We start from the raw sequence: 12573 nt of genomic DNA, 5'->3' as shown, positions 1-12573 counted from the left end.
AGCATTAGCAATCTCATTTTGCATATTTCTTTTGTTGTATGCTGTGTATATTATTTGTTGACAGTTTCTCTTAAAGTAATATGCTATGTTGAGAGCCACAGCAGAAGGGGCCACAGCAAACTTCCAGCTGATTGGCTCACAGCTGCCCCAGCAAACTTCCAGCTGCCAGCTGATTGGCTCCTCTGTGGTAATGCTCATTGGGCTGTTTCCCCGCCCTTTCAGACCATGGAGCTGCTCATTGGGGGACTCTTTTGGCTCCGCCCACACAACCCAGCCAATCGGCCTCAAGAGTGGGAGTGAGGGGTTGAGAGGCTCTCTGGAAGCCTGTGGTGGCAGTTGGGCTCTGAGGGAATTCCTGAAGAGCTCATGGGTGGCAGGAGTGTGTTCTAAAAATAAAGTTTGTTTCTTCTTGACAAGTGGCTCGTGAATTGTGCCCAGCCAGACTGCGGCGATGCTATATTGCTCAGTCACAGTCTAACCAACGGGTTGTGCGCAAAGTTTAAAATTAGACTGTTTGGGTTTGCTGTCTGACATTCTTTCCGTGTAGATGTGATGCACTGTGGTCTAATCACACCTGTCTTTTCAGGGAGAAGTTGGGGAAAGTGGAATTGATGGGTTAAATGGAGAACAGGTAGAGCCTTTTCCTTCCACCACACAGACCCCTTCTGAGATATTTCCCATTAAGAAAATGGGAACTTGAGCTTTTCCTTCTTTGTCTTTTAGGGGGACAGTGGTCTTCCTGGAAGAAAAGGAGAAAAGGGAGATGAGGGATCCCAGGTAGGGATTCAATAAGGGAAAACCAAAAACTGTCCTTGAAGTTAAAGGTGATTAATGGAGTAAAACAGCGACTCCAGGTGTATCAGTCAGCTACCGTCCCAAAATGATTTGTGACCACCACTCATGAGACCCCCAATCATACACAACATTATACTTATTTCTTCTGTGTCTAGGGGGTCAGCTGAGCTAGGGTGGGCAAGGCTGACCTTGGCTTGCATGACAGTAGGTTGTCCACATGCATTGTTCTATGTGTCTCCTGTGCTCCTTGGACCACAGCTCACCCAGCCATGTTGGCCATGAGCTTTTCATGGCCAGGGCAGAAGCAAACACCCCAGACCTCTCAGGGCCTCGCTTGGAACTTTTTCAGCAACACTCCTCTTTCTGTCGACCATCTCCAGTCATTCTGTTGATTCCCTCCAGTGGGAAGGGAAGGGAATCCTGCCCACCACAGCTGCAATCATTTCAGAGCTGCATGGAAAAAGACACAGGGACAAGGAGGAATGAAGTATTGGGGTCACCGAGGCAGCTCCCAAAAAGCAGAATGAGGGTGGTGACAAGGGTCTGTGGGGCCAGTCAGCACATGGGGTCATGCCAACCGTTTTCATCTAGAATATCGGTACCAACCATGCTTCTATCATTTGCTTTGTCTATGAGTGGGAACCCTTGAGTCAGAAATCCACTTTCTAGCTGATAAAACCACCTCAGGCAAATTGCATGATCTTTCTGAATCTCAGTTGCTTTATTTAAAAAATGATAATAATTAGCTGGGTGTGATGGCACACAGCTTTAATCCCAAGGACTCAGGAGCCTGAGGCAGGAGGATTGCAAGTTCAAGGCCAGCCTCTGCAACTTAGAGAGATCTTGTCTCAAAAAAAAAAAAAAAGAAAGAAAGAAAGAAAGAAAAGAAAGGGCTGGGGAAGGAGTGCTGTGGTAAAATGCCCCTGGGCTAAATTATCAGTCCAAAGAAAGAGAGAGAAAATAAATAATACTTAGCTCATAGAATATTCATAACAACTAAAAGGATGACAAAAGTCTCTGGAACACAGAGCTCACCACTGTGACAAATAATCAAGTTCACTACTAAGTTATTTATGCCCCAGAACTTTTTTTGGGGGGTGGGGTGATCGTTTTTTCAAATTTAGAAATAACCTGAGCAGAAAAATAGTGAATTATTCACAGCAGGAAGAAGATTAGCTCTTTGTTTATATTCTTATTGATGTCATTAAAATTTCTCATCTTGTCCTTATTCTGACTTGTATCCACTTTAGGGAAGCCCAGGAAAGAGAGGTGCTTCTGGTGACCGTGGACCAAAGGGCCTTCGAGGAGATCCGGTAAGACCTGTGCTGTGTGGGCTTGTGGACTGTTTTAGAACTGGTCCCACAGGCCCTTCTGAGAAGGAGAGATGTTTCCTTTCTATGATGCAAGAGCAATCCTGAGTTTAAAACACCAACAATCATAATTATAGAATTTTAAAAGCAGATATCAGTGCTGGATCTTTTTCATATTCTTGTGTGGCAGAGAGATGAAGGGATCCCAGTGCATTCCATTATCTTCCTTTTGAATGCCTGAAAATATGGGCAGAAACAAACCCATTTCTCTCTCTCTTTCTATTCTCCAAGACTCTTTCTCAATTGAGAATAGGAACCTCATTTCCAGGAACCCAAGGCAAATCTGGCAAAACTTCTGACACTAAGTTTAGAGATCCACCGAGCCAGCTCAGCATGTTTATTATATAAGTTTTAACATCAAAAGGGCTATTGTGAGAAAATTTCTTCAAAACAAGCAGAACCAAGGTCACCGGTATGAGCAGCCCAATTATAATTATCAGCTTGCGGCTGTACTTTTCTACCTCTGGGCAGCTGGTGTCTGAACTTCAAGGTCAAAAACTGGCAGTCCTGTAGCTGGCTCAGAACCTCCTTTTGAACAGGGCATCGCCATAGCAACTGGGCAGTCTCCATGGGCATCTTCACACCGAGGGTTCCCAGAAGAAGCACCACTTCTGTTACAGGATAGCTCAAGGACCAAAATTCAGTTACCATTCCCCACCACCCCCGCCCCCCAAAAAGGTGCCTGCTCTCGCAGGGACACAATCCAGTAGAGAAAGCATGACCCGCATACACACAGACACACACCAATTCAGGTTGGTGTCCTGCATTGAACATCATCAGTACTATAGAACTTTCATTGCCTGCTTAAGTACATCTCTAAATCCTTAATGGACTCAGACTTAGGTTTATTTTAAATATCTGCTGAACTTTCTGTTGAATTGTCACACCTATAAATGCGCACCTATAAATGCACGGCTTGATGAATGTGAAGACGCCTAGTTATCTTCTAGGTAAGGAAAGGAAACACACCAGCATCCCAGAGGCCCCCTTGGCCTGCTCCAGTCACCACCCACCCTTCCTAGATCATGACTCTCCTAGCCCCATACATTAGCTTTACCTGTTCTGGAACAGGATCACTTGGTGTCTACTCTTCTGTTTCTGGCTTCTTTTGCTCTACTTTATGCTTGTGTGTTTCCTTCATGTTGCATCTAACGTGAGTTCATTCACCCTTTTTTGTGTAGTGCTCCATTGTGAGAATATGATTTATTTGTGTATTCTATCATTGATAGATACTTGGGTTGTTTCCAGTTGTTGCTATTATAGAGTGTGTTGCAGTAGATGCTATTGTACAGGTTTTGGGGGTACACTTTTGTACGTTTTCTATTGGATATCTACATTAGGAGAGCAATTTCTGGATGGTAACACGGATAGCTATATTCAGTCTAAATCTTTATAATCAGTTTTCAAAATCGTTCACACTGACTCACATTCCCACTAGCAATGTATGAGAGGTGTGCTACACACCCATCAAAATGGCTACAATTTATAAAACTTGGTACTATCGACTGCTGATAGAATGGGGGCAACTGGGAATTTTATGTGATTTTTTCTTTACTATGTCCTCCTCAAGAATATAATGCCTTGCTCACAGGAATAATTTGGTGAAATATACGTACTGACAAATGTTAATGTTAGGTGCACTTTAAAAATGAGTTTACTTATAAAGCAGAGGAATTTGCACTTGATGACAACATTGTTCACTGAATGACATCTTCTGATAATGGTCTGGTGACCCAAGAGTTTTGCAGACACAACTGCAAAGTATCTAATTTAGAACAGGAAAATATACACAAATAAGGGTAATAAGAAGCAATAGTCTAAGCAGATGGACAATTCAATCATCTATATATAATGATCAGAAATTCATTTGAGGTATTGATACACACTTTCTGTAGACTTTGATTAGAATTTCCCTTTGTCTATTATTTTTTTTATTTCTTACATACATGACAATAGTGGAATGCATTACAATCATAATTATCCATTCAAAGCACAATTTTTCCTAACTCTGTATATAAAGTATGTTCACGCCAAATTATGCCATTATACATGAGCTCTCTTATTATTATTTTTTTGCATTACAATTCTTAATACACCTTTATTCCTTAACTATATGATCATATAATGTTTTTTAATTACTTTTTTATCTATATATGACAGCAGAATGCATTACAATTCTTATTACATATATAGAATACAATTTTTCATATCTCTAGTTGTATACAAAGTATATTCACACTAATTCGTGTCTTCATATATGTACTTTGGATAATAATGTCCATCACATTCCACCATCATTTTTAACCACATGCCCTCTCCCTTTTCCCCTCCCACCCCTCTGCCCTATCTAGAGTTCGTCTATTCCTCCCATGTTCCTTCTCCCTACCCCACTATGAACCAGCCTCCTTATATCAGAGAAAACATTCGGACTTGTTTTTTTGGGGATTGGCTAACTTCACTTAGCATTATCTTCTCTAACTCCATCCATTTACCTGAAAGTGCCATGATTTTATTTTCTTTTATTGCTGAGTAATATTCCATTGTGTATATATGACACATTTTTTAATCAATTCATCTGTTGAAGGGCATCTAGGTTGGTTCCACAGTTCAGCTATTGTGAATTGTGCTGCTGTAAACATTGACATGGCTGTATCTCTGTAGTATGCTGATTTAACTCCTTTGGGTATAGACCAAGGAGAAGGATATCTGGGTCAAATGGTTGTTCCATTCCCAGTTTTCCAAAGAATCTTCATACTGCTTTCCATATTGGCTGCACTAATTTGCAATCCCACCAGCATGTATGAGTGTCCTTCCTCTTCATATAATGTTTTAAAAAGAAACTGAATAATGTAAAATAATTCATTTTATTTATAAAAAAACATTCTCTGACTTCAAAATGACTGTAAACTCAACCCATCAGAGCTTCTGCGATGTGCTGTTAGTCAATAGTACTAAGTTCAGATAGCTTTTCAAAACAGAACAATTCTTCCCACCCACTTGGAATATGCATCTCAAATTTAAAACAACTCTATGTGCTTTTTTGTTGTTGTTATTCTACTTAGTTGTACATGACAGCAAAATGCATTTCAATTCATAGTACACAAATGGTGCACAACATTTCAATTCCCTGGTTGTACACCATGTAGAGACACAGCATTCATGCAAGTACCTAGGGTCATAATGTCCATCTCATTTCATCTTCTTTCCTACCCTCATAATCCCTCTCCACCCTCCTCTTTGCCCAATCCAAAGATCCTCTGTTCTTCCCATGCCCTCCCTCATTATAGATCAGCATGTATTAATCACATAAAACATTTGGCTTTTAGTTTGGGGATTGGCTTACTTCATTTAGCATAATATATTCCAACTCCATACATTTACCTGCAAATGCCATAATTTTATTCTCTTTTAATGCTGAGGAATATTCCATAATGTATGTACACCACAGTTTCTTTAACCATTGATCTACTGAAGGGCATCTAGGTTGGTTCCACAGTGTAGCTATTGTGAATTGAGCTGCTATAAACATTGATGTGGCTGTGTCCCTGTAGTATGCTGTTTTTGAATCCTTTGGGTGTAAACTGAGGAGTGAGATAGCTGGGTCAAATGGTGGTTCCATTCCAGTTATCCAAGGATTCTCCATACTGCTTTCCATATTGGCTGCACCAATTTGCAGTCCCACCAGCAAAGTATGAGTGTGCCTTTTACTTCACATCCTTGCCAACACTGATTGTTGTTTGTATTCTTGATAACTGCCATTCTGACTGGGGTGAGATGAAATCTTAGAGTAGTTTTGATTGGCATTTCTCTACTTAATAAAGATGTTGAATACTTTTTCATATATTTGTTGATTGCATGTATATCTTCTTTTGAGAAGTGTCTGTTCAGTTCCTTAGCCCATTTATTGGGTTATTTGTTTGTTGGTATTAAGTTTTTTTGAGTTCTTTCTATATCCTGAGATCAGTGCTCTATCTGATGTGCATGTGGTTAAAATTTGCTCCCATACTGTACGCTCTCTCTTCACCTCAAGGATTGTTTCTTTTGCTGAGAAGAAGCTTTTCAGTTTGAGTCCATCACATTTATTGATGCTTGATTTTATTCATTGCACTTTAGGAGTCTTGCTAAGGAAGTCAGGGCCTAATCTGACATGATGAAGATTTGGGCCTACTTTTTCTTCTATTAGGAGCAGGGTCTCAGGCCTAATTCCTTGGTCCTTGATCCATTTTGAATTGAGTTTTGTGCATGGTGAGAGAAAGAGGTTTAATTTCGTTTTGCTACATATGGATTTCCAGTTATCCCAACACCATTTGTTGAAGAGGCTATCCTTTCTCCAATGTATGTTTTTGGTGTCTTTGTCTAATATGAGTTAACTGTTTTTATGTGGGTTGGTCTCTGTGTCTTCTATTCTGTACTTTATCAACATGTCTATTTTGGTGATAATACCATGTTGCTTTTTGTTACTGTTGCTCTGTAGTATAATTTAAGGTCTGGTATTGTGATGTCTCCTGCTTCACTTTTCATCCTAAGGATTGCTTTAGCTATTCTAGGTCTCTTATTTTTCCAAATGAACTTCATGATTGCTTTTGTAGTTCTATGAAGAATGTCATTGGAATTTTAATAGGAATTGCATTAAATTTGTATAACAGTTTGGGTAGTATGGTCATTTTGACAATATTAATTATGCCTATCTGAGAGCATGGGAGATCTTTCCATCTTCTAAGGTCTTCTTCAATTTCCTTCTTTAGTGTTCAGTAGTTTTCATTGTAGAGGTCTTCCACCTCTTTTGTTAGATTGGTTCCCAAGTATTTGGATGCCCTCTTTCATCACTTCTATTCAACATAGTCCTTGACATTCTATCCAGAGCAGTCAGACAAACAAAAGAAATTAAAGGGATACAGATAGGAAAAAGAAGAATCAAACTATCACTATTTTATTTAGAAGATCCAAAAAAATTCCACCAGAAAACTTGTAGAACTAATACATAAGTGAGGAATCTACTGAAAGAGAAATCAGGAAAACTACCCCATTCAAAATAGCCTCAAAAAATATAAAATACTTGGGAATCAATCTCTGTGCTTTTTTTTTACATGTGGTTTTAGTGGGTTGCTATTTCAGGAAGAATTCAGGAGAACAAGATCAAGACAGAATAAATAGAACACACATATGATCAGATTATTCACAGGAATGCATGAAAATGACACACATTCCTGAAAATCTGAGTTTATGCAGATTGAATTTGTGATCAGAGGAAAGCTCATTTGGCTATTTGGAGTTTTCCATTTTAACAGGAAGATTTTTTTTTTTTTTTTAATTTCCAGTAATGCTGGGGGTGGGAGAACTGAGCTAAATCTTTTACCTGATCTACAGAGTCTAGTAAGTCTAGAATGTTAATCATTTGACAACATTCTTAGAAGCCCATGTTTAATCATAAGTTTCTGTTAAATGGTATTTTTTGTCCATTTGCATAGATCACGAAAAGATTAAATTTATTCATGTTCACATCGGCCAAACTATTTATCTATATGTAATTGAGGTTTTTGTTCTATTAAATATACTGGTGTGTGATTCTTTTCTATCATTTCAATCAAATCCTGTAGAATTGAACTACAATAAGGGGCTTGTGTGTCCAGTGGAACAAAATTCTGAACTTTGCCTTCCTTTTTTCTCACTCACTATATTTGTTAAAATACAATTTTCCACCTTTATCTTTTAGGTATATCTGCTTAGAGACTTTAAGAGTCAAATACTTAAACCTAAAGGGGGAAATTAAAATGTAGAAAATAATCTTTGGTTTTGGTGGGTAACTGAAATAAATATTTTCTTATGTACATTTTAGTTATATCGGTTATATAAAATAAACTCCAGATTCATCATTTTCACCCTATTAGCCTACAGGCTCTGTAAGTATAAAAACTATTTATAAAGTATCTGGAGCAATGATATGTCCCTGTTGGTGATGGCAAATTACTTATTGATTGATGAAGGTAATCTGAGATGCTATCAGCTGAACATCCCGGCAGCTGGCACTCAGCAGGACTGGATAATTGTTGTCCCCTTTCAATTTATAAGAGCATCGACTGAATTGATTGGCTCAATTGATTGTCTCAGCATCACGGAACTCTGTCTGTGGTCCTTAAATCCAAGTTAGAAAGCCTTCAGTTTGCCTGCTAAGGATAACATCCCACAATGTGTGCCTACTCAAGTTCCTACTTGAATGTTTGCATGAACATTGAAAAAAAAACTCGAAGATTCCAGAATTTCCTGGAAACCGAAAAAGTAGGGCCGGGGGATAGTATGTGGGGGGCAGCCAGGCATCCAGGAAGAGAAAGGAGATGAGTGGAAGGTATAGACTTCAGCATCCAGCAGTCTGCTTACATTATTGTGGTGGAACCCATTAGGAGCGTTTGCCTTCTCCCCAGGGGAGAGGAGAGCAAAATCTACCGATTCTCAAGTATAAATTTACACCACAAGAAAAAGGAAATGTGAAGAGAAGGAGTAGCAAGAAGGGGAACCCAGGATAAGAGTTGACTTCCACCTGAGTCATGTTACATTCTTAAGAAGAAATAATTCAAAACCTATGAATTTTTCTCTTCTTTTATTTTTCAGGGAATTCCTGGATTTGACATTTACATAGAAGGACCCAAGGGCTTGAAAGGAGAACTTGGAAGACAAGTAATTATGTGGGCATTTGAAAGGAAACTTATAAAATGATGATGGGACAACAGTGAGACTCAAGGTCAAGTAATAGAATATGAAATGCCTGATAAAGAATTTGAAATCAGATTGAATATACTTGGTGCAGGAAAACCATTGTTAGGAACGGTAATGTCTTTTACTCCTGCTCATCAGCTTCCCTGGGATTGGAAGAACATTCTCTTCTAAATCTGATGTGATTGCTTCACCAAGCTGTATCCTTGAGGTCTTTATTCATGAATACAAACATCTAACTGTAACTTAAAATGTAGGGTTAGCTGATTTCGAGAACAACGACAGCAATAAAACCGTACAAAGCGAAAGAGTTTTAGGCCTTCCCAGAATCCAGAGGACACATCCTCTAAAGATTTGATTTAAAAAAAAAAAAAAAAAAGAAAACAAGACCTGGTAGATTTATGTGGCCCATACACCCAAGGCAAATCTCTTAGGATTGATCTCATGAAATCTCACTGTTTGATCTGTCATAACTTGTTTTTCAAGATTTTCTTCTTAAATAATTATCTGAAAAATGTCCCTGATACCTTTTTTTTTTTTTTTTTTTGTACTGGGGATTGAGCCTGGGGCACTTTACCACTGAGTGACATCCCTTTTTTGAGGCAGGGTCTTGCTGTGTTGCTAAGGCTGGTCTCAAACTTGTGATTCTCCTGCCTTAGCCCCCAGATTGCTAGGATTATAGACATGCACCATTCCTCTTGATCAGAAGGTTCCCTTGATAACTTCAACTAGGGAAGAAGTCTGATAGGCAGAACTTTTGATTTGGAGACGACTTACTTTTTGGAAGCTCTGTTTCTTACTAACTTTGTGGCTTTGGACCACTTTTTGTAAACCTCGATTTTTTCATCTGCAAAATAGTTTGAATAGCCTACTTTTGTATTTTCTAGGCTTGTAAATTATACTATAGTTTTGCATCTTGGGAAGACTTGTGAGTATCATGAAGTTTTATTCACAGTAAGATGTTAAGCTACACAGGTGAGCCAACGAAGAAATACAAACCAGTCGCAGACGTCCCTGGTACATAGAGAGCTTCACTGTGCTGATGGTGGGAGTAGCTTGATTGGAATACTCTGATGTGTATCCAGATACAAGTTAGACAGTGGTGATCAACAGGTGAAGCCTTGTCATCAGTGTTTTGTCCTGCTGGTCCTTGTCACCCACATGGAGATGTGATGTATAAACACTGGAAGTTAATGCCACATTCCAAAGGGAGGTAGCTTTCTCGCTGGTTGGAACACATCTGTTCTCCCTGGAGTACAAGCTGATGTTAAGCAGGAACTGTGTCAGCACTGGGCAATTGCCTTCACATGTTTATCTGTTCCTTTAACAGGGTAGAAGAGGCTGGCCAGGACCCCCTGGAACACCAGGCTCCCGAAGAAAGACAGTAAGTGTCCTAGACAAGGAGACACCTGGCTCTAGAGCTTACATTGTCATTGAAGGCTACGGACAATTCTTTCTCATGTACTTTTAGTCGTGACTGTGGCTGATTGTGGGGATGGGGGGAATGATTGCATTGAGTCTCACTATCTTGGGGGCCCGAATTAGGATATTGCTCAGAATAAGACTGGTGAAGAACTTGGGAGAGCCTCTTAAACTGGAGAGGAAAGTGTGGATGCAGGAGAAATTGCCATCAGGAGAGACTACCCAAAAGAGGGGGGAAAAAAGCCTCCAACAAGGTGGGGGTCAACATTTGGTCTACTTCAAGGCTACCTGTGATTGCAAGGGATGCCTTTTCACAGTCCAAAGCCCATTCCTTTGCCAAATTTTATAACTATATAGTGAGTCTGGAAAAAATGGAAGAAAAGCAGCCCTGGTTTAGGTATATCTCTGAGAGTTAGGTTAGTTCTTATGGAACCCATTGTGGGTATCTTTTTTTTTTTTTTCATTGTTTTATTTTGTTGGGTTTTTTTAAATGAATACTTAAAAAAAAATTTCTGTGCTTGACTACTTAGAAAAGCACAGAGATTATAAAAGAAAGTCTTTATCCAATAAGCAATAATTTAAATGAAATTCACACGGACACCTGCATCAGTCTAAATTAAACCTATTTTATCTCATTTTGCAACATTTTCTTTTCATTCTTTGGTTATCCAATCTCTCCAAGTTCCCTCACCTCCCCCTCCCAAAAATAAAAAAAAAATGTTTTAAAATTGAGCACAAAGAAAAAGTAGTTGAGGATGTTGCATTTATTACACATTTTACTTTCTGAGCAGAAGTGGTTCATAGAGCTAGCTATTAGACTCCATCAAAATATATATATATATATATCTTTGTGTCTTGAAGCCTACCCATCTTCTTTGCAAGGGAGAGGAAATGGAAGGAAGAACTGAGATTACATTTAAAAAGGGCAGAATTGGATTGCTGGGAAAGCACTTGAGTAACGCTGTTTTAATGCATATAAAGAAATGCATTTGCTATTCATTTCACTTTCTAAAAGGGTGTAGGCTGCTTACATACCCCTGGAAAATATTTTCAATTTAAAGACTATCATCCAGGAAATCCTGGCATGTGAAAGTGTGCATTTATTGTTTTATAGCCTCTAGAGACTAATGCAGTGTCGCCAAGTAGTATTGAAACCACAACTGCTAAGAAATATGGCCCCTCGTTGAGTTGCAGATTCAGCCAGGTTCACAGGAGTTAGAAGCAGGAATACCAGTTCAAAAAAACGGCAAAGCAAAGGTGTTTTTTAACATGATTGCTCTTCTGTGCAACTCACCCCAAAGAAATTCAAATTAGAGAAACAAACAGGACCACAGCTTCAGACCACAAAGGATGGCAAATACCAGCCAACTACTCTAAAATCTGTACCCTAATGAGGAAGGGTTTGGAGAGTTAACACACATCAACTTACATCTGATAAGCTGGGATCAGATTTCTCTAAAAGTAACTGGCACTGTCCAGAAATCACTGGTGAACAAAACCCAGAGGTACTGTGGGTTTGAGAGGAACACAATTAGCACAAACACAATTAGCAGAGGAAGAAGGGTAAGGATGAGAAAGTGAAAAAGAGTCCATCTGTATTATCTACAAATCCAGCCAAGGCCCACAGAGGCTGCAAACAATGAGGACGGAAGACACAGTGCCTATCACAGCACAGAGAGACCAGGACTTTAAGGGCTTCCTGTGAATTCCATGAATCTCTTCAATGCCAAAAGCTGGGAGGAAGATGTAGCCCTAAGGTTAAATAAATAAATAAAGTTTTGATAAGAAAGTGTTTGAGACGGCAGCGTATCTATATCAAAGCTACTGGCTCAATCTCATCTACACCTCCCTGTAAATTCTGCAGTCAACAGGTGCTCCTATTCAAAGATGGCTAAAGGTCAGAAATACTGTTAATTCTTTTATGAATTAATCAGATCATTAATCATCAGCAGCTGCATAGGAGAGAAGAAAAATCATTACCAACAGGTAAATAAACCCTGATTAGAAGAGGGATGTGTTAAGGAAAAAGTACAAATCTGGCGAATAGTTCTTCAAAGTCTCAAAGAAATGAAAACAACATTATTGCTTTTAAAAAAAATTTCAAAGAATTGACAAGACAATTGGAAGGGAGAGAAGCAAACTGGTTGTGCTCAGGGGCAATGGAAGGACAAAATGGAGCCCTCTACAATATAGTAGAGAGGTGACCGCTTAATTTGTCATTCCATTTTTGTTTTTTCCTTCTATTCAAGTAAAATGTAATATTTTAATTAAATTTAAA

General features: G+C 39.0%; 1 protein-coding gene across 1 annotated transcript in view; it reads left to right on the top strand.

Moving 5' to 3' along the window:
- Window positions 1-12573, top strand: part of Col6a6 (collagen type VI alpha 6 chain) — a 102999-nt gene that overhangs the window by 31854 nt on the left and 58572 nt on the right. The window contains exons 15-19 of the mRNA XM_076868439.2: window positions 587-631; window positions 724-777; window positions 2046-2108; window positions 8772-8837; window positions 10204-10257. Of these exons, the coding sequence (XP_076724554.2) occupies window positions 587-631; window positions 724-777; window positions 2046-2108; window positions 8772-8837; window positions 10204-10257 (282 nt within the window). The remainder of the gene's footprint in view (window positions 1-586; window positions 632-723; window positions 778-2045; window positions 2109-8771; window positions 8838-10203; window positions 10258-12573) is intronic.

Source organism: Callospermophilus lateralis, chromosome 10, assembly GCF_048772815.1.
Source record: "Callospermophilus lateralis isolate mCalLat2 chromosome 10, mCalLat2.hap1, whole genome shotgun sequence".
Lineage (NCBI taxonomy): Eukaryota > Metazoa > Chordata > Mammalia > Rodentia > Sciuridae > Callospermophilus > Callospermophilus lateralis.
This window is presented reverse-complemented; position numbering and strand designations above follow the sequence as displayed.